This window comes from Solanum tuberosum, unplaced genomic scaffold, assembly GCF_000226075.1.
Source record: "Solanum tuberosum cultivar DM 1-3 516 R44 unplaced genomic scaffold, SolTub_3.0 scf00201, whole genome shotgun sequence".
NCBI classification, from domain to species: Eukaryota; Viridiplantae; Streptophyta; class Magnoliopsida; order Solanales; family Solanaceae; genus Solanum; species Solanum tuberosum.
This window is the reverse complement of record NW_006239126.1, coordinates 390106-415238: the sequence shown is the minus strand read 5'-3', so window position 1 is coordinate 415238 and position 25133 is coordinate 390106. Positions and strand designations below refer to the sequence as shown.

Sequence of the window (25133 nt, the reverse complement as noted above, 5' to 3'; positions counted from 1 at the left end):
ATATTTCCATTTTTTCATTTTTCTAGCCTAAGTTGGACATTCATTTATTAAATTAAAATAAAAAAATAGAAGTTGAGTTGCCCATTCCAACAAATATTAAACGCCGTTAAGCATTCACCTTCATTTATGAACCTTTCTTCGTAAACACCCTATTTCTCTGTCAATTCCCCTTTTAATTTACTCGTTTTGTTCCTCTTTAGTTGTCATGTTGCGTTTTGTAAAAAATAAATTAAATTATATTAATTCAATAGAGAAAAGTATTGAAAACACCTTTAAATTAAGTATCTAAAAACTCCTTTTAGAATAAAATAAAATAAGTTAGGTAAATAAATATTTTAAGACAGTAAACTAATAATTTGCGCTTGAATATTTAGAATAAAATAATGTAAGTAATATTTAAATAAATAATGTAATCAAATTGTTTGAATAGTTATTACACTGATTATTCTTCACATTTCTCATGTATTTTTTTTCTTGGGAAAATAAAAAAAATACTACAAGAGTGATTTTACACTCCACCCATTTGAACAACTCTACAGATTTGTGTAGAAATTAGAAAACCCCACTCTACAGTGAAAACTCAATTTGGGTTTCTTGAGAAAAAGCTGCAGAGAAAGAGAAGAGTGAATGTAATTTCAGTTTACACCATTTTTATGTGATTTTTTTCAAAATTTTCTTGAAAAATTACGGTTGTGGGGTTTGATGGTAATGGTAATATGAGCAAAAAGGGTGTTATCAGAAGATCGAAAGCTAATGGGTTTGGCCAAAGTGTGGAAATATAGTGGTGGGTTGTTGTCTAATCTGGCTGCGGTGGTGCATCATCAGCATTTTGTGTTTTCTTGTTTCCAGTCGCCGTCGTATGGGGCGTCGCCGTCGCCGTCGCAGTCGCGGAGGCCGATCTCATGGACATGTATTTGTGGATTTATGTTGTTTGCTTTGGGGTTGATTTCACTCTTTACTGGACATGTGGCATCTAATGTTGAATGGTACTCTCAGCGAATCGTTAAAAGGAATTGGTTCTATAAAATGGTAATGTAACCAAAAATTTAAATTTACCCTTATGTTGTGACCCTTTTTTTTGTTTGGATAATCGTGGTGTCCAGCTCAGCTTTCGTGCAGCTCGACTAATTTCACGGATACTTGTCACCTTCCACCAGCTTAGTATTAGCTGCAATTGATATTTGATAATGTGGTCTTCAATTTTTTTAATAATCATGTTGTTCGCTTTCGCGCACCTTAGACTAATTCTACGGGATACGTGCCATCTCCCACCAGCTAAATTAGTATTAGCTACAATTGATATTTGATAATGTGGTCTTCAATTTTTTAAAATCTTTTTGGCCTTTACTCACATATATAGCTAGAATGTGGAGAACCAGTGGTGATGTTTGGCCTCTTTCTAAATGTGTGTTAGTGTTCTTTTTAAGGGGAGGTAGGAGCTCTTGTCTTTTTATGAGGGACTTTGTACAAGTTGGCCTACTATATCTTGGAAATTTCATGTAGAATCATTGAAGAATATAACATAATGGAAACAAAAAGATTGCTTAGGCGACACCTGCAAGCATTGAATGTCGGTAGAAACTTAGGGAAATACTTGTATGAGAACACTCTTAATTGCCTGTTTTTTCCTCCAAAGAACCTCTTTTTTGTCTTAAAAGTTAAATTATTGAGTATTGGAACAGAGTGGTCCAGATTTTACAGAATGCATATTGACTATTGAGGATTCATATAGCCATTCTCATTAGTATGGGGTTGAGGCATTGTAGTTGTAGTAGAAGCATTAAGAAAGGGTGTGTCTTCATGTGGAAATGACAAAATGCTGGAGTTGTTATGCCGGTGCTGTTAATCTGACCCAAAAGTTAATTGGAAAAGCAAATGTTTGTGGCTACGACACTAACATGCATGGCAGTGAAAACTATGTTTTTGCATTGTGTGTCCTGGTGTATTTAAGCAACACATTTTTGTTCTATGACATTTTCCAGGATGGAAGTCATCGTGCATCAATTGACATTTGGAAATCAAGGTATTCAAGTTTTTACTACGGATGCAGTGAGAGAGGCCCTCATTTTACTGAGAGAGGCCCTCATTTTTCTTGTAAGTTTATTAGTGCTTTACATGGTGTCTTGGAATACTGTTTCAATTATTTCCTTTTGTTATTGGCTTGAGTTAATTTGTTAGTTTAAACATGAACCTGATTTGACACTGTTTTTTTTTTCTAATCAAAGTTGGACAAAAGTGCAATTAACATTCTTAAAAAATTCCAGAATTCTTGCCAAAAAACAACAAAAAAAATAATTGAAAATAATACATCAATGTTAATTCTGACAAGCAATATTGGGCAAGTCTTTTTGTTATGCTCTGATGTACCACATTTACTACAAGTGACTTTACTCCTCTTGAATTTCCCTTCGTTGAGTCCCTTCTTACGATCGTTACTTGGTGGTCTGGCTGTTATTTTTTTGTAATTGATGGTATCATTATCACTTCCAAAATATGTGCTGGAATATTTGATGTTCGCATCATATATATCACTCCTTCAATATCGTAATCAACGTATCTACCTGATGCGTCTCATCGTCCGTTGTGTTGAATTAGGATTGAAAATTTGTTAGTATCCATGAGTAAACAGTGGACCAGAACGTGTAGTTACATTTAAATTTTGATGGCTTTGGCATCTTAAATTTATGAAGATCTAGGAGTTACATTTACACCTTTCATTATGATTTCAACTGAAAGATAATATCATTAGTGCTAGTTAACTATAGCAGTATATTACATTATCTTGTTCAAGCAAGAGATTATCCCCTGCCTGATTTGTGTTCTTTTTTTCTATTATTCAGTTTGGCAAGGAAGTTAAATAGAGAGAATTAACTTGTCACATCCTACTTTCTAAGGATTGGGGACCTGAGTGCCGTACTCTTTTACTGTTCCCCTTCTCAACTCGAATAGCCCATGACCCATCAATCCTTACCTTTATTCCCCTAACTTCATTGTTCTCAGCTTTACCAAGCATAAGGTTACTTTGAACTCTAGGTGAGCTGGTGGCACTACTATCAATATGTCTTTCCTGGAGCTTGTCTTGTCACTTGTTTGATTACTTGGTTTGCCATATGATATAGAGAATGTATTCCAAAGTCCAGAACTTTTAATGCCTAAATTAAAATTGTAAGACATGTAACTAACTCATCAGCTACTTGACCCAAATCTGTTATAAACTTTAGTCATCTTAAATCATAAGTACCCTATAGGTAAATCTGAAGTGTATGAAATCAAGCTCATGGACAGAAAGGAATTCAAGGACCTTTTGATCTTAAATTAGACTCAAACAAAGATGTATGTTTTTGTTTTCATTATGATGCTACATGAATGATATAAATGGTGTTGCAGCCATGTTAGACTTACTTCTTACATTAAACTACACGTAATCTTGCTACACGTTGCTTGTAATCCTCTCCCAGAATTCTCTTCTTGCTGGATATTACTATTAAAACTATCCATTACTTATTTTAAAAAGAAAGAAAAAAAGCTTAGCTGTCAGGAGATTTAGGCTTTTCAAAACCTTTTATGGGCATCTTTGTGATTAGCTGTGATAATTTCTTCTTGAAGGCTTTGTTTGTCTCCTCTATCATGCAAATGGCACACACATCTGTTTTCCATATTTTCCATTGTTACTCCTTACTTATAGTGAAAATAACCATCTTCTATAATGTTACCAAAATGAAATGTAGCTGCTGTGCGTGAGCGATTTTCCAACGGATATTTACTTATTGCAACTAGTGGAGGTCTCAACCAACAAAGAACTGGCGTAAGTATATTTTACTTGGTTTTTGTTTGTTTGTTTAATGATGGTGGTGTTTGGGCCAGCTAGTGGCACCTTAATTATTCCATGAGGCACCTGCTACCTCCCACCAAGCGCTGGTACCGGCTAACTCTGCCCACCATAAAATTACCTAGTATATTTTACTTGACTTTCTCTAAAAAAAATTGATTTTACATTTATTGATTCTCTTATTTTTGGGGGTTTTGTGATATTTCTGTTTTGCTCTTTTACTTCCATGTCACAATCATCTAAATTTTGAAATATATCTCTTGCTTATCAGATAACTGATGCTGTAGTTGTTGCGCGGATTCTCAATGCCACTTTAGTTGTACCTGAATTGGATCATCATTCATTTTGGAAGGACGAAAGGTTTGTCTGCTTCTTTTAGTTTATTGGAGGAGCATGTGCATTTCTTACCTTTAAGGTAGATCACAATATCCTAAGCAAGTTTGTGATTTTTTCTTACTGAGACAGCTTGTTTACTTGCAGTGATTTTTCCAACATTTTTGATGTTGGTTGGTTCATCTCTTACCTTGCAAAGGATGTCACAATCGTAAAAAGAGTTCCAGAGAAGGTCATGATGTCAATGGAAAAACCCCCATATACCATGCGAGTTCCTAGAAAATCGGAGCCTGAATATTACTTGGAGCAAGTTTTGCCCATACTCTTAAGAAGACGGGTAAGTGATCTTTGGTGCTGAACAACACTTCATATCTGTGAAACACCTAAGCTAGCTGCTATGTTTCTTGTCAGAGCTGATGATTCCAAGAAATAGTATTGCACTTTAGGAAATGGTGTGTCATTTGCTGCCTGACCTCCTATTCAGTGAGCTCTATGTAGACCTGCAAGAGCAAAAGATGTACTTTGATTAGGGATTAAATCTCTCTGCTCTCCTAATATTAGCTTAGCCCATTGCTGACCTAACCAGTCTCAGTTTCAGACATGGCTTGAACTTGTTTCCAAGCTAGTTAGTTCTTTTGCCAAAATATACCATTTTTGCTCTTCTTTTTGGGCCTAGCCGTATAATAGCATGTTTGGAATTTATAAAAGATAATGACATGGTCAGGCAATTCATCATCTTTTTTTCCCATAAAGCTCTTTTCAGCATTGTTAAGGCTTTTGTTGTGGTCATTAGTTAACATGATCATGACATTTGTTGTAGGTCTCTGTCTATAACTGTGTGATTGAAAGGACAATAATTCATATTTCTGGGCAAATGGGGAAGTGGAAAAGTAATAGACTTAGCTATTATACTTTCCATTTCATTTCAAAAGTAACACTATGCTTTATCTCAGTCCAGAGATATTTTTAGCAGTCAATCAATTATCTCTGAGAGAGCTAGTCATGTCTATTTTTTATTTTATTTTTTTGGAGATGGACGTCATATCTATTTATGTTTTTCTAAGAAGTATCATTCTTGAAAGGCAGTTTACCTAGCCAATTAGGAAGCAAACTAGGCGACACTATCTCTTAACGTGTTCTTTAAATTGAACTTTCCTTGTTTCTCTTGTTCATCAACATCATAGTTCACCTACGCTGATCAAGTCTTATTAAAGTAAAACAGGATTCCAGGAAGTGCATGACTATATTAACATTTTGTTAATGTTTGGGCTCCGAATTGCATGCAGGTTCTTCAGCTGACAAAGTTTGACTATCGACTTGCTAGTGACCTTGATGAAGAGCTACAAAAATTGCGTTGCCGTGTGAATTATCATGCCTTAAGATTCACAAAACCCATAAGGAATCTTGGTCAGAAACTTGTATTCCGTATGCGAAAGATGGAAAAACATTTCATTGCAGTTCACTTGAGGTTAGTTTGACTTAGTGCATGCCTTCTGATACTCTTAGCTTAATTTTTCACTAAGCAATTTAAGTAAGCGATGTTTTAGTGAAAATAAAACTTAGAACTGAAGTTGCAACTGTCTAGGCCTTTTGAGTTTGACGTGATCATCTTTTTCATGTGCGTGTTTAATTTTTAATGGAGCTATTCGCGCGCACTTCAGTTTAAGTTTGTTGTACTGTAAGGAGGGATCTTGTCTTCAATTCAGGAGTTGGGAGTTCTCTCTCCGCAGCATGATAATGAAGATAACAAAAGGGGAAAAAAGAAAGTGAATTTAAATTGGCTGTAAATCCATGTTCCCTCAATTAGAAGGGACCTGTAGTTGACCTTCTTTCTTGGTTGTACTTGAGTGTGTGAATTCACTAATTGCTTAGAAATTGGAAAGCTCGGAGTGCTTCTCAGACTCACCTCCGAGGTTTTCTGGGGCTGTGGGTGAGGTTGCCCACGAGTTTATTACTACTTTGCCGGGAGTTGTGGCATAAATTTTCAACTTAGACTTGAGAAACTTTACATCTTACTGATGCCATTTGATACTTATCTTCCTTAGCCAATACAGACCAACCCCTTCAACTTTATGATTTCTACTGGCTATTCATATCTGTTGTGTTTAATTATGTGCTTTAGGTTTGAACCTGATATGTTGGCATTCTCTGGCTGCTACTATGGTGGGGGCGACAAGGAAAGATATGAACTGGGTGAGATAAGAAAACGATGGGCTACTTTACCTGTAAGATCTCAATCACTGAAGAATTATGCCTCTGTATTAATTACACGCAAATTTAGGTGATATCACTTCTGTGCTATTAGGTGTCTATTGCATATGCACATTATGCTGTCTATCTAGGATTTGTAGAGCTGCAATTCTATTGCCAAGCTTGTAAACTCAATACTTCCTTGCTGCGGCCTTTTCATATTCTTCTTAAGCACTGTCACTGCTTGGGTTAGTATTCTGAAATGCTATTTTTTGTGGAGGTTAGCCTGAATAGATAAAGTGTAATATCTAGGGAAGCAATGATCAATTGAGTTTCAATGATTTTTAATTTTTTTTTAAATGTAATGAAAATTTCATTAAAGAATAACATCCAGTGAGAGCAATGGAAAGGTAATACAACCCCAACGGGCCAACAATATGCATTTTACTACACAAGCTACATGTGAAAACAATTAAGGAAGTTAGCCATCCTGTCTACTTGTACATTTTCAATTTTACACCAAAATCCTAAGAGAGCTAAACGTCTATGCTTTAATCTTCAAATCATTTCCTTTTTGCCTTCAGAGTATTTGATTTCTCCCACTCGACCAAGGCCACCATGGTACCATCTATGCCTTAAAAGTATCTTTTATTTACCCCTCCGCACAATCCACCATATAGCCGTTACAATTTTTTTATCGTCTTCTTCCATTCCAACAAAGTAGCAGGTCTTGAGGAGATTCTGGCATCTGCCATTTAACTACAAGCATATTCAAACACATGTGCCAAAATTGATTTGTGATTCTGCAGTGGATGAATAAGTGTTTCACGACTTCATAATCTTCTTCTCACAGTACACATCTGTTGCAAATAGTCATAGCTCTTCTTTGTAGACTGTGTTGGGTCAAGCAGCCTCTCTAGCCACTAGCCATGAGAAGCACTCTACTTTGTTAAGGTGCTCTGTTTCTCCATGTCAATTTCCACAGCCATACTTGTTCTTGTTGTCTACTTTGAGACAACTTCATATGCAAACTTAACTGAGAATAGGCCATCCATACGTTCTTTCCATACTATCTTATCTGGTAGTAAGTAGTAATTACTGTCTATGAAAGTTATCTATCATCTGCAGAGTTGCAACAAATTCTTCACTATTTCATTTTAAAATTAATATCCACCGCAGTTAAAAACAAAAAAACAAAAAGACTAATGTCCACCACAAGAAGTAAGTGATAATTTTAGGCAATGTTGTTAAAATTGGGTCTTCAGTAAAAACTTTACATCATATCCTCTTCAGAAACTATGAGTGCTTTTCAGCCTGATACCACCCCATCCCAAATTTGGATGATACTAAAGCAGAAAATCCTAAATGGATTTCTGTACATTTTGTTGGTTCAGGAGTTGAGCCCTGATGAAGAACGAGCACGAGGGAAATGCCCACTAACACCTCATGAAATCGGGCTTATGCTGCGGGCTCTTGGCTTCAATAATGACACATATCTTTATGTTGCATCTGGTGAAATATATGGTGGAGAGAAAACTCTGCAGCCTCTAAGAGAGCTTTTCCCAAATTTTTATACTAAAGAGATGCTTGCTGGTGAAGAACTTCAACCCTTTCTCCCTTACTCTTCGCGTCTTGCTGCAATTGACTACATTGTATGTGATGAAAGTGATGTCTTTGCTACTAACAATAACGGGAACATGGCAAAGATCCTTGCTGGTAGAAGGTAAGCATTACTAACTGTCCTTTTTAGCGATTTTACACTTCTTACTTCTATGAATGCTGCAAGTCTGTAGAATGGAAGTGGCTGTCTTCTCCTGGGAAACCACACCCTTTTTTTATAACACTGCCGAAATTGTCATGTATTGGTATTTTCTTTAGATTTTTATACATATGCCAAAGTGGATTCGAATGGATTCCCATGTACTGACAATTCTTGCAGGACTTCATAGGTTTAAAAGAGAACTGCAATTTAGAACTATCATACATTTTAACACATTGCTTTCAACCATTTTGGTTCCTATTCTATCTTGTTTCACACTTGGATACTCATTGTTGTGTTCTTCCCACCAAAGGAGGTACATGGGGCACAAGAGGACGATCAGACCAAATGCGAAAAGGCTCAGTGCATTGTTCATGGCACGGGATAAGATGGATTGGGCCACATTCTCTAGAAAAGTCAAATCATGCCAAAGAGGCTTCTTGGGAGAACCTGAGGAAAATAGACCAGGCCGTGGAGATTTCCATGAATTTCCGTCAACATGTATCTGTAAGAAACCATTCAATTTGTCTAACTTCACAAGCAAAGGGAACAAATATCAGATTTCAAGAAGGAATTCAACTGTCTCGGAGTCGAGATATAGGTACCTATCCAATAGCAGTAACCTGGAACAAAGGAGCTCTCAGAAATTCAGTGAAGGGAGCTTAAGAGACAGGCATGGGTCTTTAATAGATGAGATTGACCCTGATAACCCTTTATCCGACTAAAATAAATACCATAAGTAGGTTAGAAGCTTAGCGAGCATTGTTATGGTTATCTTGTCCTCGCCAACATGCTGTCATTTTCACTTGCTACGACTTCAGAAAGCTGAAGATTCAGTGCTAGGTAGGTGTTCAGTGCTCAATATTTCCAGTCTTGCTGCTCTTTTGTACAGCAAATCTGTAACTTCCTCTGATCTTGCAATTGTCCATATATGTTCTGTAAGATAGAACTGTAGGGAGAGTGAAACGTTGTATTGCCTGCTCGAAGATATATCCAATCATTATGTTCTTTTATTTCGTTATGTTCGTTTATTTTAGGTATATCCAATCATCTGCAATTGAAGCAGTTTAGTTTTATCAAAAGCATAGTTGAGGCTAGTTTAGCTTGTTCAAAGCAGACTTGAATACCACATATTCTGCCTTGCATTTTTTTCCTACAGATTGAAAAAAAATTGTTTTTGAAACTCTTAAATGAATTATTCTTAGCCTATCAGTACCACAGAATGCATATAATAGCCTTTTAACTCCCCGAATTGGGGTTGACAAAAAAGCTATTATCCACCAATGGAGGATTTTCTAATGTAGACAATCGTTTAATTATTTAATTATCTTACTGAATAACTTTTGAAAAGAATTTCAAGTTAATTTCAAATTATACTAGCAATTTTGTAACTTAATTATATTTGTTTTATCAATCAATTAATTTTGTATTTTCGGTAGAAAAAGATTTCTTTCCAAATCAAAAGCCTCGAATCTCATTGTGAAGTTACTTGACTACAAAACCAAAGTGGCAAACCATTGATTCTTGTCTATATGGTTGGGAACAAGTTATTTCATCATGTTTATGAAATAACTTATCGTAAAAATGGTGGAATGAACTATTCAAGGATTACCTAATATCTCTAACTTATCATGTGATTCTTATACCTCACCGCAAACGACTCTCCTTAGTGGTCAAATGCACACTACAAAAGTCAGAATGTTAACTTTAGGCCCAAAGGATTAATAATTGGGCAGTCTAATTATTGAAAAATTGGTGTGAAGATATACTACACTGTATCAGATTTAGAGTCTCGTTACTTTTGACTGCTCAGCCACTCTACATTTTCTGAGCAAGGCTCTCAGTGGGTTCTAATATAAGAAGGCGGCAACATCCTAAATCAATCCAAAAAACATTGATCCAAAATAAGGAAACAAAGATGATCATCTATAAACCATTCACTTAGTTAACACAGAAACTAACATTTGCCAAAAAACATTGATCCAAAATAAGGAAACAAAGATGATCATCTATAAACCATTCACTTAGTTAACACAGAAACTAACATTTGCGCAAGTTTTGGTCTTTGCAAATGATAGAACAACATAGCATGTTTCATCGTAAGAGTAATGACATCAGTGCTAAAAATGAAACAAATTTGTTTCGAGGGCATTCTACAATCACATAACAAAAAGACGGCATGCTAGTCTTTAAGGTAAACATCAATCTGCAAAACTTGTTGGGTGAGAAGGCTGCAAATATTTGAAGATTAAGATTGTTTCAGAATAACTCTAGCAATTTTTAAAAACTGACATCGACAATCCCATTTACAACCTACTCCGGCTAGAACAGTCCTTCACAAATTCTGTAAAGGACTAAATCATTATGAACATCTAATGCCTAAATTTTACAGCCAGGAAGTGAGAACTTCCCTTTCCCAATTTTCAACTCTATAATTAAATGTACAGGAAAACATCAAACACTGGCATCCTGATCATCTTGATGATAACCCGGGCTGAGCAGAAACATTTGAAAGCACTCTCCCCCTTCACTATTTACCTGCAGGAAAAAATAGCAATTTTTCAAAAGACTAACCCTGCTTTCCAATGGTCTACCTAACATACTGAAGAGGCAAACAATTGGTGAAAGAACTCGGATGTGAATGTCTTTGACCGGATAACTGGGAAGCAGGGGACCTAAAAAATGGGAGATATTTCAAAACTTACCTTGATGCACCCCTGCTATGACTTCTGCTACTTTTATCATGTGAAACAGATGGAAGCTTAGAGATAATCAACGAGCTTTGTAGTCCCTCCAATAACTGCATGCAACAAATCAAATACCATTTTAAAACATCTGTTCTTACCCAGAAATTATCTAAACCATTATTGCAGAATATTTATACGCAAACATAAATGCCAGTCATGAAGAGGAGGGCGATCTGTTCCAATTGGCAATGGAGATGACATTTAAAAGGGTTGATTTGATCTTAATTTGGTAGCCAAATTAGTGGAGAAGAAAGGCACCATAATGGTGGAGGCCAGGTACTAGTGACACAATAAATTCCCAGCATTCTTTTCCAAAGAGCATACCAAGAACACACACTTCAAAATAACCATATGAATGAAAGATTATTTATTGCTTCCCATCTTTTCATATCAGGAAGTGAAAGGAAACAAGCAAGACATGGGTGATCAAAATTTAAAAAACACAACAGGTTAAGCTAACTGTCTCTAAATCGCTTTAGACTCTTTATGACATAGGCATTTCTATGTTCAATTGAGTTCTGATTGGTTAAGGCAGAAGATATCTTACTGCCTAAAGGCACTCCAATCACTTGAAAACTAATTTTAGGATTTAGGAGAACCTGCTAGCTTAACTAATGTCCTCTTACGCAGTCGGTTAATATAATTACCCAGAAGTATTGGTTTAACCCACACAGAAGTAATTGTGACCAACATACTTGAAAAGGCAATCACAATATTTCACAAAAACTAACCCCAAAAAATGCTCAAAAGAAACACAAGAATTTTGTAGCTAAATGTACTAATGTACCCTCTTTACTTTTTTGTGCAACAATGCTTTAACTAATAATATGAAACCCATGATTGATTTTTTGTGCTCATAATACAACCTGTGATGTATACATCCCAGCATGCACTTGTTACTGAATCAATGAACTTATCTTTTACTGATTAAAAAAAAAAAGTGACATCCTCTCAGAGTTGAGTATACTTAAATCAAACAGAAGCCTTACCCTTGATGTTGGTTGAATCTTTCGGTTTGATCTGCGGGGTTCATTGACTTCAGGCATCATTTTGTCCTTTACTTCAATTTTGCTCGACTTCAAATTGGATATGGGGATTCTCTTCTTCATGCCCTCCCCTCTGTTAGATGATGTGGAAGCTTTCTTTGGGATGTTGGTGGGAAGAGCTTCTGAACGAAATTTCAAGGGACCTTCAGCCCCTTCTTCCGCATTTGACACAAAATTGCCCACATTAGGCTGTTGTGCTTCATGCTTAGCATCCTCAATTGCATCACCTACCGTGTGGTCAGCTCCACTAGCATCTCCAGTGGATGTAATACTATTATCCTTCAAAGTTCTAGCTGAACTAGGAGGCTTACTTGGTTTAGGAAGTTTCCGTCGAGCTTCAATAGTTTGTTGTTTCTCCTTCAGATCAGTTCTAGAATTGGTTTTCCATCCACCAGTGCCTGTTGCTTGAGGCATCAAATATTTTGTGAACTTGGCTGAACCATGTGCCGGTGCCGCATTACTCTTAGTTGCTCTGTCTGAAACATAATGCTTGCTTACTTCCATAAACTTCCTTTTCTTTCCTGGCTTAGGAACACCAAAGACTTTTGATCCCTCTTTGTGCAAACCAGACCTCATTGTTCGAAGTGTGTTGGGCTTACTGTCATCTTTGTTACTACCAATATTAAATGTTTTTTCAGTGACAGACAAAGGAAGCAATGTTGCTGATTCGTTTGTCACTGGCACCAGTGGTTCCATTTTTTTTGACAGACCATCATTTCCAGTATCCTCACTAGCAGGATTGCCCAGCTTCACTCGCTTCTCCTTAGGTGTATCACCCTATTTATGTAAAATAATAAACAATCATAGATAAGCAACTGGAATAAATCAAATCCTTGCTCAATTGATAAAAAAGAATATAGTAAAAGTATGTAGACATCAGACCTGGGACAAGAAGTCATGTCTTGATCTGGGCCATTCAACCCACTCTCCATCTTTCCATACAAGGCTTGGTCGGAGATGCCATGCTCTGACAACTGCAGTATCTCCATAAGCTGTGGAAATGACCCAAAAGTCTCATCAGTTTAATCAACCGCATGGAATGACAGGAAACAATTGAAACTCAAAACAAAAAGAATACCTGGAAAGTTGACACTAAATGTAGTCTCGTCCCTTTTGTTCTTCTCAGCAATGACACCCTCCCGCCAGCTAGAACACATTTTACAAAAAAGAAAGCAAGACGTAGAAAAAATAAGATTCACATTGAAAAATCAAATAAACTATAAAGCAAAAGAAAAAATATATAGATCTCCTTGTCCGCCTTTAACCTGACAATTTGAATTAATGAGATCAGAAAAATTAGGTTTTATAAATTACTGCCTTCAATTATATTATATCTATAACCGAGAAATTCCCATGGACCGTGTTTCTGTCTGTGGCAGGGTTCAAAAACATGTGTACAACACATGACATGTTGAGCTCTTACCAGTACACTGATGCCATGGTCACTGGTGCCATGGTGGTTTCCAGGGCTTGTGCAAGAGAGAAAATAATTAGAAGCTTCCATTTTTTGGGAAGCACAATGCGAAAGAACATTGCAAGTTCTATCATGAAAAGTGCTTTGAATTGGAAGTTCTTGTTTCAACAATGTAAATTCATTCTGGATTTTGAAGATGTTTATTACAACATTGCGAACAAAGTTGATAAAAATCTGAAGTTTTGACGTGAAGAAGTCATATAGTGTTTGCCACATATTGGGATACATGCAATTAAGTTTGAAGATAGATGAATAAGACCTCAAGACATTCAAAGCTAAAGTATCAATGTTCTTATAACTTCACAAGCAAAGTAAAAACCTAACAAAATCATAAAATATAAATCAAAGAATTTGTCCTGAGAAATTATTATAAACAATACTGCCCCAAGGAAGCATAAACTAGACGTGAACTCAATCACTGGGGAAGGAGGGATTGCGAAGTAATATGATAAGTAGATCTTACCGGTAGTCGATCCATGCATCAACTCTATCTCCAACATACCATGTATGCTCCTTAACAACTGCTCTTCGTCTCTTTTTTCCTCCTTGCAGAGCAGTCACTGGATGCGCAGGACGTATTCTTGGTGGTTCATCACTTCCAGCATCTAGAGGTACCCAGTCCTTAAACTGTTCAAGCCCTGAAAGATTGGAAGGCAATAACAGCTTTTTAAGCCACAAAGTCCTTGCCCACGACAACAAATGTCATCGCTTTTTGGCTTCCTAGTCATTTTCTATATGCAACCTAAAATATTGGATCATCACATAAACAGGGATCAGGTCACATCAAAATTAGATTCTCATGAAGGCAATTTTCTTTGCTGAAATGAGATATTTCATAGTTTAGTACGTTCCCTAATTCCAAACCTAAAATATTTTCCATTTTTAATATGTCCCAGTTTAAGTGTCACATTCTATATTTAGTACGTTCCCTACTTCCAAACATCCTACCTGACAGGTTTAACAGCACAAGATTTAAAGGACTATACACATCTTTAATTTAAGACCACAAGATTCAAAAGTCCCCCTTTATTTCTTGAACTCCATGCCCAGTCAAAGAGGGAGCAATATATTATTGATGTGATGTTTAATTTCTACTTTTATTTGAACTATATATTGATTACGTTTAAAAATATAATTATGCACTTTCAAATATTGATAACAAACACTCCCTCCATTTCAATTGGTTTGTTTGGTTTTGACTTGGCATAGAGTTTAAGTAAAGAAGACTTTTGAATCATGTGGAAAGTTAGAATAAGAGAGTTAATCATCTAGTTCTTTTCTGCATTTCATAGGTTCTATTCTTCAATAGGTCCAAAAAACGAGGATGATTCTTCTTAAAATGGTAAACTCCACTGCCCTGAGACCCTACCCCTTAGAAGGGGCAAGAGATAAAAATTTCCTCTTTCCCACAAAGACTCAAACCCCCAACCATGTGGTAGTGCTTACAAGCATCAGCAAAACTTAGATTTACAAGCATCAACATGACAATAGGGTTTATCTTTAGCAGCAGATGCATCCAAAAATCCAAACAAAACACTGAATCACTCATCCATATTGCTATGAATAATTAGAAAGGAAAGTTTACCTATTCCATTTAATGCTCAAGATCAACCCGTCAGTGCTAATCAAATAACTTGTAAATTATGTATCGTTTTCATCTTACCTTCATCAGACTGGTGGTCAGTGAAACAAACAAGAGCTTTTCCGTTCTTTAAAGTCAACACTTTGGCTGAGTACCAGGCTCTCTTACCATCATCACTATCTTTAAAAACCTATCAGTAAAGATATTATTAATCAATTAAACCAACAATGTGTTACACCATCAGTAAATTAACAACACAAATAAGCATTGAAGTGCTGAAAATGGAGCACGATGGATAACAGCAAATAAATTGACAAAGTAAAAAAAGCTTAAGTTTAAACATATAGCTTCTGTACGTGCACAAAATTCTAAGAATACAATCCCATGAGACAAAAATATTGGGAATTCTCAACTATCTATCTAAAAGAAGGAACTTACAGTGAGTATCTTGCATTCAATGAGGCAGACAAAAGATGATAAAGTTACTATTAACATACCTCCACGAGGGAACCCTCTTGCATCCTGGAGCTTGCCAAATCTCCACATGCTTCAACCAGATCATGGGATGACTCAGCAGCTACGCCGACAGTCTTACTCACCTCTGACATAATATGACCCTTTACTCCTCTTACATCTTTTTCAACACCTGTAACAGGAGTTTGAGTAACTTCATCATTCCTCATGTTGTCCTCTATGATATTACCAGATACACTAGTAGTCTGGCAAGCAGGAACCATGTGATGCATCTCTTCAACAGATGGACCCTCAGATTGCTTGGAAAACATGCCAGGAGTCTTTTCGACATTGGGAATACCCGATTCATCCCCATTTACCTTGTTAGGCTTGACACCCTGCCCAGAGAGTGTTTGGGGAACTTTCCAGTAGCTATCTGGACCACCTTCCACTAATTGAGTCAGAGGCAAAGGATCAACTAACGCAACAACTTTCCCAGCATGTGACACAGCTTCAGCTGCCAGTTCCGCAGCCTTAACTATGGCATCCAAATTCTCAGCATGCCTTGATGCAGCTGAAGCTGCTTCGATCCTTCTCCTCGACGCCTCCCTAGCCGCATATATAATTGAACTAGAACCATTGTCAACATCCTGACTTTTCAGTACAGAAGAAGGGGTGGCACTCCCCAAGTTGTTCACAATATTAGGGAAGGAGGCGGCATGGGTTTTAGAAGGATTACTCACACCAAATGATTTCATTGCCTCATCCGCCATCAGTTTAGCTTGCAATGCAGCATTTGATGCAAGCTTAGCAGCCGCAGCTGCGGCCTTTGCAACAGAAGTAGCAGCTGCTACAGCAACGGCAGCAGATGTCAGCTTAAACTCAACATCTGATGCCAAGTCAGAGTGTTTGTGCTTGTCTAACTGGCTCCACACATCTTGGCAGTGACTGACTGCAGCAGTAGCATTTGCAGCAGCCTCCTCTGCCTGCAGCTTAGCCTCCTCAACTTTGCTCAAGTATTCCAAAGTTGGAGTCTTTTTTCCTAAATCAAGCTCTCTCTTAGAGAGCTCAGTGGAAGATGGGGCGGAGGTGATTGGTATATCAGAATTGTTTTTAGGTGCAGAGCTAGAAGGTGGTTCGATGACAACTGATGTAGAAAAATGGCCCCCAATTATGGGAACAGATGTAGGTCCTGTCTGGCTATGAGCAACCAACGGTGCCACAGCAATTGATGATAACTGGCCAAAGTCATCAGATGCAGGAGCCTTATTTGATAACTGAGTACAAATGACAGGGGCAGTAACTGATTCAAAAGAGGTGCCAAGCTTAGATTTTTGGATACGATCCTCAGTACCAGATGCCTTTTTTCTCTTTCTGGATTTCTGATCAGCTGAACACTGAGCAGGCAACACTGGGGCCTTCTTGTTGTCATGCGGAGAAGCTCCAGACTGGATACCACTATCCCCAGCATGAGCCACCGAACCAGGCGGTGCATGCTTTGCACCAGCAGAAATCGATAAGGATGACTCCTTTACCGGGGTTAATTTCACAGACTCTGTAACAGGCAATGCAGGAGGCTGTGCACTAATATCAAATGGAGAATTTTGTGGAGAAGCAACCCAGGGACCAGGAAAAGGGGCTTGTGGTAGCCAAGAGGCAGTGTGCCCCACAAAATTTCGTGCTGGGGGAGTCTGATAGGGATGCATAGAAGGAAGTGCCTTATAATCAATCAGGGCTCCTCTAGCGGATGATAGCCCATCACGGGAAGGGGTAGCCATATTCCAAAGAGGGGATGAAAGTGGTATCATAGGACTAACAGCAGGTGAATTGGAAGCCTTGCCGCCTGCTCGCCCGGCTGCCGAAGTAGTAACCTTATTTTGATGCACGGCCTGTTTGTTTGCTTGATCTGGAGTTCTGGGACCTGCAATTCTCACTTCTTAAGTACAATCAGTAGCACCATAACATGAAAGAAAAAAATCAAGAGGTTCAACTACCTGAACGTGGATGAGATGGAGTTTCATTGTTTACAGAGCGAGATCTCTGTCCATGAATCCTTTCAACACAAGCACGCCATGCAGGGTCCCAAAGACTTCTGCATCCATCTGCAGAGTATCTCAAGTAACTAATCACATGTCCAAAAATTTTTAAAAAAAAAACATGAAATATAACTACGTGAAGCTAGCAAACTAACCAGCTGTCCCAAAAGCTGAAACCATACAAGCTTCTTCCGGTGCTGTACCTTGTCTGGAGCAACCATTTGAAAAGCAACAAAATCAAACACAATAGTGGTCTTACAACATGAATGAATTAGACCAACTGAAACACCCACCAAAAAGGTGGTCGTTTTCTCTTACCTTGAACCAAAAGAACAACGTCTTGAGGAATACTCAAACTTTTGAACGATAACCAATATTGGGAGAAAGGGAAAATTATTACTTTCAAGTATTTACTATCACTATACATAACTATTTTCATTCTCTTTCTTATTATCTCCTTCAAATCTGTGAAATTGAATCACTTCCTTCTTCTTTAGAAAGGTTGAATCTCCTCTATTCATTTCTTTTATAGCTTCCTTCTAAGCAGATTTGGTATAGTCGTATAGAAAGAGGTAGGTAGTATGAAAGTTATTATGCTAATTCTCATCCTCTTGTCAGCCCACCCCCACCACCACCCCAAAAAAAAAACATTTCTACCCATCTATAATACAAAGTCATAGTTAAAGCCAACATGTTCTACCAATTTTCCATTGAGGCGAATTTGGCGCTTACACTACTTGGGTTTTATTTTCTCCTCGATAGCTACCAGCACATATGCATAAAAAAATCAGAAAATGGAAAATCAGACTCACATCAGAGACCCATAAACAAAAATTTGAGCTCGCAGTTGCACTTGTTGTAGATCTGTGAAAGGTTGGTGAAACAATACGGATGCAGAAGAAGTGTTTAAATCAGGTAAACTTGAAGTTGGAAAGGAAACAACCCCGCTGGACTTTGTAATATTGCGCTCAGCAGTTCCAGTTCCAGTTTCAAATTGATTTTTTTGCACAGCCACAGAGGGGCTAAACTGACCACAAGAATTGTCTCCTCTATCCGACTGCTTCGATGAGTTTATCTCCTTCAATTGGCTTCCCTTTCTAGGGTTTTCTTTACCTGATTTCCCTGAGCCACGTCTTCCCTTGCGATCACCCTTAGCACCCCCAGACGGAGTCCCTTTATCAGGTACCAGGGGACTACCATGAGAAATTTTCTGCATGATCTTAGTATCAGTTTGCTTGCTGCCAGATGTCAAATGCAGTCTATCCCCAGCCTTCAACTGCAATTCAGACTGAGAAAGTTAGAACAGATTGAGGAGTTGTAAGAAGCACAATACACAACTAAATTATACGACATTAGAAGAGAAAGCAGACCTCAGTTGGTTGGCAGGCTTGAGTACTGGTGATTGATTTGTCAGCTTCTCCCTTGGCACTACCAGCAGCCAATGGACTTACATCAAAAGTAAAGCTCCTATCTGTTTTAGTGGAAGCTTTTTCTCCTGAAATTATGGAGGTGGACAGCACTATACCACCAATTTCAGTTGTATCGACAAGGGGAGCAACCTTCTCAACTACAGCTCTACTTCTACTCGGGGTCGTTTTCTTTTCACTTGGTGAAAGTGCAGTATAACTTAGGACAGAAGTGGAATCATGTTTAAGTCCACCAATAACATCAGAACTACCCTCAACTGCAAAGGAAACTAAATCATTTCAAAATTCTTTCGTTCATTAGAAGGCCTTTTATTTTTGAATGCTACCAAAATTGCAACTGACATTTAAGACTTTTTCATGCAATTTGCTACTATGTATCATTATATTGGACTCAACCCAGACATTGCTCTTTTTGCTCGTTTCTATCTAAACTATCATACCCTCATCTACTCTCAGCCCCTTTTTGACCAAGAGACATTCTACAATTTCAAAAACATAACATAGGCTCAAAGTCCTTTTCTTCTTATTTCCTTCTTTTACAAATCTTTTCGGTATCATAATTGTGTGTGATGTGACAAGATGAACAGCCTTGCACTAGTTCAACATTGCTCAAGTATACTCATGCGCTTTCATATGTTTATTACACACCACATATATGATGACAGAGATATTTCCTATAGAATATGAGACCGAGACCAGTCAGTATAATAATCATCTGCAGTACCAGAATAAATGGGGATCTCTCAGGCCACAAAGCAGCCAATGAAAGCAAACACACACTACTGCTTATGTCATGCTTTTCAGCACACAAAGATAATGGTTCAGTACTTGACCAAGAAGCCCATAATGTTCACCAACTACAAGTTCGCTCCAAATGAAATGAGAGGAGAAATTAGCTTGAAAAAAAATTATTTAGAAAACTAGCTTGTAACTACGCTTCAGTCCAAACAAGTTGTGGTACATACGACAGGGAGAATTTAAAAAGAATATTTACATACTGAAGTACCGCTAATGAAATGAGAGGAAAAATTAGCTTGTAAATAATTCCTTAGCAAACTAGTTTGTTACTACAGTTCAGTCCAAGAAAAAAGTTGTGGTACATATGACAGGGCGAATTAAAAAGCAGAACTTACAAATTGAAGAACCACGGTCCAGAGGAAGTTGAGAGAAGATGGAGACAAGTATACAGTATATAACTAAGGTGGTGTTTGGATGGGCTTTTTTAAGTGGCTTATAAGCTAAAAGTCAAAAGTTGGGAACACCCAACTTTTGGCTTTTTTAAAAACTTTTTCGGCCTTAAAAAAATGCTTAGAAGCACTTTTTGTGTTGCCCAAACACTTCCAACACTAAAAAAGAGCTTAAAAGCCAAAAATCACTTCATTAAGCCAATCCAAACACCAACTAAATAAGCCCACTTTCAAGAATAAATGATCATCAGTGAGCAACCAACAGATCAATGGTATAATTACGAGTGCAAGAAATAGATGACAAACCTCCAACTTTACCCAACTTCATTGTTTCTACTTTCATCTCCTGATTCTTTGCAATAGGGGCTGCCTCAGCTCTAGCACCAGGACCCTCAATATTTGCTTCAGCACTTGCTGCTTGCTCAATGTGGCTTGCTGAATCGGAATTATCCTGAATAAGAACATCCTGATCAACAATCATAGGTTTTATTTCCATATGGCAGTCACCAGCTGCATCTTTTCCATCGTTGGAAAGGGGACCTAGCTGGCCTGCCCCTTCAGAAGACTCCTTCAGTGTTGACACTTCTGCTTCCCTGCTTAGAACAGCTTCCATTTCTTTCTTTCCTGCAAAATGATCTGACCCTCCCATTACTGACACTGGCTTCAGCTTTTCATCGTTATCAACTATTTCAGTTGCAATCGCACCACTACCAGAAAGCGACGGACCACTCACTGGGTCACCACCTAAGATTAAGTTCCTACCGTCAAAACCAACATCTGATGCTGCAAAGCCACACCAAGTAACAGTAAGTAACAAAGGGTGTTAAAAGACCAATTTCTGGAACACGGCCCGCCTACAATAATTAAGCACTAATATGAGAAATAGAATATAATACCTTGATTATTCAATGTGGAAGATTCAAATTGTGATCCATGACCTTGGTCAGAGATTTGTTCAGATTCTCCTGCCACAGAGGATCTAACCTCATGGTCACGCACACAAGATCTCACCATCTCAGTTTCTACAGGCAGCACTTCCTCCTTATGCTTACCACCAGTGACATCCACATTAGAAGTATCAACATCAACCACATGGGAGAAGGTTTCCCTACATATGTCCATGGATCCAGCAGGCACAGACAAGGAGATGTGGTCTCCAGCACATGCATATCCTTCGGAGACCCTATCAGCATCATTTCCAGTTTCTAAATTCTCAGATACTGGCCTCTCCACGAGTTCAGCAGAAACAGATGTCTCTTGTATATTATTCGGACCTTCTAGAGCATAGATACCATTACCATTATTCTGTTTTGACGGCTCGGAGATCTCTGATACTGTACATACCTCTGAAGTGCCAAGATTAAGTGGAGAATGACCATCCAGATTATTCTCCTCTTTCTCAGTAGAAGTAGTCAGTCCATCTGACATCTGCATTGCAGAGACCTTCTCTGTCTGACCCTTGGAGCTGCCTTCTTGATTCTTAGTGTCTCTTGTATCTAAGCAATTCTGACTTCCAGACGCCTCCTCATTCTCACATGGTATGCTATTACCTTCAGCCAGTAGTTTATCTTGCAAGCCTTTTGAGAAAACCGCTTCAGCATGTTCAACATAAGAAGTATCTTCGTTGCATCCCTCAGTAGTAAGACTGCATTCGTTCCTCTGCACACGAGGTTCCTCTGATTTAATCATTCTGGTTTCAGTTGAAAGCTCTTCACCTACATCCAGTTCTGAAGCAGCAAGAGAGGGAGGACTGGCATTAGAGGTACAAGTTTTACTATCAACAGCACATCCACGCGTCTTTCCATCACCCAAACTAGACTCTTTGCTGACAGATATGTGTTTCTCTACTGGTTTGTGATGTTCACTTGGTAGACCACTTGTATTCCCACTATCACAGTTGGTTGAATTATGCTGACTAGCCAAAATCTCGATACTCGCAGAAAGAGAATCTGTAAGGCACTCCTTAATTGCACTTTCAGTTACAGGAATGGATGGTTGCCTATTAGAATTATCGGGTAGAGATTCACTTAGTGATGTCTTAACTTCCCCTAAATTTTCATCAATGCTTTTTATTTCAGTCTGTAACTTTTCCTCAGTATTAAAACCAGAATATGTCTCACCAGCAATGTCAGAACATCCATCAGCAATAGGTTCCACCTCCTGCCTTTCTGGAGCACATACAATATGAATGCCTTCTATCTTTGTTCTCTCACACCTAGAAAACGAACCACTAAACTCAACTGACTCATCCGCTGGTGCTGCTGAGCTAGAGTCTTTAACATCATCTCTTTTATCATCCAACTTCAAACTAGATTCTGCTGGCTGGATTAAGCAACCCAATTCATTTCCAGCATCTGACTCCTCAATAATAGTGTCCCCTGGAACCATTTCTTCCTGACGAACCGATTTCAATAACATTTCAACAGATTCTGTGGATGTTGCCTCAGACCAGACATTATTACGTCTTGGTATGGAGCAAGAATCGGTAGCACTTGAACTGAACTCTATTCCACTACTTCCCCGAGAAAAATCCTCAATCCAATGATTGTCTTCCTGAGTGGGGATACCAAGGAAAACCTCGTTTTCAACTAAGCTGTCAAATCTTAAATGCCCCTGAAGACTATCGTCAAAATCGAACTTGGGAAGAGCATAGGGATGCAAAACAGAGGAAACTTTGGAGCTGTCTTCACCAGCTAAATGACTTTGATAATCATTGTCATTGTAATCCATCTGTATATCCCTGGACAGCAAAACCAATTAGTTAGGACTAATAAAAGAATTCATATATGTCAAAAGATTTTCCTCCTAAAGCCATCCAAATATTCCAAGAAAATAAACTGGAAAGCCAAATGTTGAGGTTGTACTTGTTTTTATAGATATGGTGGTTGTACTTATAAAATGGCATCAGAATAGCCAAAAGTGAAAAGCACAAAAATGCGACAACTTTCTCTTGGAACTTCAAGTGTAATTACAGCTTGGATTATTTGGACAAAATAATGAAAAACCATAATTGATAAATAATCATAAAATATATAAGCAAATACAAGTGCATAACCTGCACTTCGCCAAGTTTCAGGTGTTAAGCACACTTTAAGCGAGCCTTTAGCAACATTGATTGGCATATAACCTGACCTTCAGGCCCAACTCTAAAACTATAACCTATGACTCGATTACCCTCTTTTTTATTCAGCCAATATAATTTTGCACTATTTTGTGTCATAAAGTCAATATATTATTACACTAACGGCACCAAGATTAATCAGGAAGAGAGAGAGGGAAAGATTGATATAGAGCCGCCCAAACCTAAGGAAGTCGATAAACTAGCAAGGAAGTCATCAAGGTTAGAACTACAGAAAATTGCTCTATAAAGAAAGGGTGTTATCTAAAAAAATTAAACACGAGTTCACGAATACACAAGTCTATTTCAGTCCTCCTACCTCAATTAAATGTTTTACAAGGAGAGACTACTTCAAAACAAAACCTCTAGAAATAGACAAAAATTCAGGATAAGATGCTACATAAAAAGAAAAAGGCCCCATTTTCCCAAGAATCTTTCTAGTTTGACTAGAAATTTGTAGTCGGTTGTGAAAAGCATCTGGCTAAAGACCCCTTTGTCTTAAACATAGAAATGAGTATTGGAATAGGTTCAAATAGAGCTAACTGGATATCAAGAATTCTACTAGCCAAGGTAACTAATGTGGGATTGAAATGTAGCTAACGCTGCACTTCATGCTACCTAGGTACAGACCAAAAGAAAGAAACTTTTTTTTTTATAATTGTGGTGTCTGGATCAGCATTCGCACACCTCAACTAACGCCACCATCCACCTACAACAGGTAGCAAGTAACTCTCTCCACCATCGCTAGGACAAATAAGAAGAAACACCTAGTGTTTCGTGTTTCCGTCTCTGATGGGATTTGAACCTGAGCTTGACGTTCAACTCTTACAAACTACCCTTCTTCTTTATCTATGTAAAACCAAAAAAGGACAATCTTTTATACAACCCAAATTAGCAAATCACCACAAAAATCACCAAAAAAAACTCTCAATCTAACAAGTCACACACCTGCATTTACTGTCGATGAAAACAACAGGTCAAAAAATAAAAATTAACACGGCTGAGGAAATGAACAGTACCAGAATAAGTAAGTGTAGAGACGCTACCTCCCTCCATCCGGTGACGAGATCTCGACCGTCGATCAACTCAACCCCAACGATACGGCTACTCGATGCTTCATAACATCTAGGGTTTCACTCAACTCCCAAATCCACAAACCCTAACCCTAAATCCTCGATAATCCAACCACACAACAACACCTAAACGACGTCGCCGGAAGAAGAAATCTCTCCGCCTGAAACCTCCACAACCCTTTAACGAACAAAGAAAGATATTAAAGTGAAGGAAGTGAAAAATTACTGAAATCAAGTGTACAATAAAGCTTATTTATATGTACAAAATAATAAAGTGTGTCTATCTCTACGTGCGACTAAATGGTGTGCTAGTGTGTGAAAATGTGTTATTTTTTTTGATAAATTAAGATTTTTTCGACCGCTTATCCAAAATATATATAAATGAAGATATTTTATAAAAATTTAAAAAAAAATTATAAACAAACTACGTAATCAAGAGATCTTGAGTTAGAGTCCACTTGTATATGGAATCACTTTTGCTAGGAGCATTTTATCCCTCATGAGACTTTTCGATGGAAATAAAAAAATAAAAATAAAATCTTGTATATTTCAAAGAGAAGATAAAATTATGAAGAAGTGAGGGGTTTTGTGTAAATAACTAGAGATTAACTAGGGTCAAATATCAAAGGTGATGTTAATTTTGTGAAGTTTTGGGGTGATTTATGTGAATAATAAGGAATAGTAGGGCTGAATCTAAGAAGAAAAAAAAGAAGGGAATATAGTGAGGTGGCATTATCTTATTGGTTTTGGTTATATTTGGAGGCAGTGTGACGTGTTGTTCTTTGGTTTAAGCACCCGGCGGTTGTTTAAAGTCACAAGCAGGTGAGTTAACCAATAGATTTTTTTAGCCAGTGGATCGATTTTTTGGAAATATATATT

General features: G+C 37.8%; 2 protein-coding genes across 4 annotated transcripts; one reads left to right on the top strand and one right to left on the bottom strand.

Annotated features, from left to right (window-relative positions):
* Positions 1–478: 478 nt before the first annotated feature.
* On the top strand, positions 479–9132 carry LOC102589801 (uncharacterized protein At1g04910). The gene is made up of 9 exons (XM_006355451.2): positions 479–1029; positions 1983–2094; positions 3729–3805; positions 4101–4189; positions 4310–4499; positions 5449–5630; positions 6285–6387; positions 7747–8075; positions 8425–9132. Exons 1-9 carry the CDS (start codon positions 754–756, stop codon positions 8834–8836), a joined length of 1770 nt encoding a protein of 589 aa, XP_006355513.1. The 5' UTR covers positions 479–753; the 3' UTR covers positions 8837–9132.
* Positions 9133–10308: 1176 nt separating this feature from the next.
* LOC102589471 (uncharacterized) lies at positions 10309–24548 on the bottom strand. Of its 3 annotated transcripts, none has more exons than XM_015312369.1 (15): positions 24201–24548; positions 20960–22803; positions 20370–20846; positions 18820–19133; positions 18262–18725; positions 17605–17657; positions 17408–17515; positions 15458–17334; positions 15042–15150; positions 13842–14016; positions 12983–13050; positions 12787–12896; positions 11848–12681; positions 10813–10911; positions 10309–10644 (listed from the first exon to the last, which is right to left on the bottom strand). In XM_015312369.1, the coding sequence occupies exons 2-14, from the start codon at positions 22791–22793 to the stop codon at positions 10813–10815; spliced, it is 6522 nt and encodes a 2173-aa protein (XP_015167855.1). In that variant the 5' UTR covers positions 22794–22803; positions 24201–24548; the 3' UTR covers positions 10309–10644. The 3 variants fall into 3 exon arrangements, with proteins under 3 accessions (XP_015167855.1, XP_015167853.1, XP_015167854.1); XM_015312367.1 differs by having other exon boundaries at positions 10309–10649; positions 10817–10911; XM_015312368.1 differs by having other exon boundaries at positions 10309–10649; positions 10817–10911; positions 24228–24548.
* Between the last annotated feature and the right edge of the window lie 585 nt (positions 24549–25133).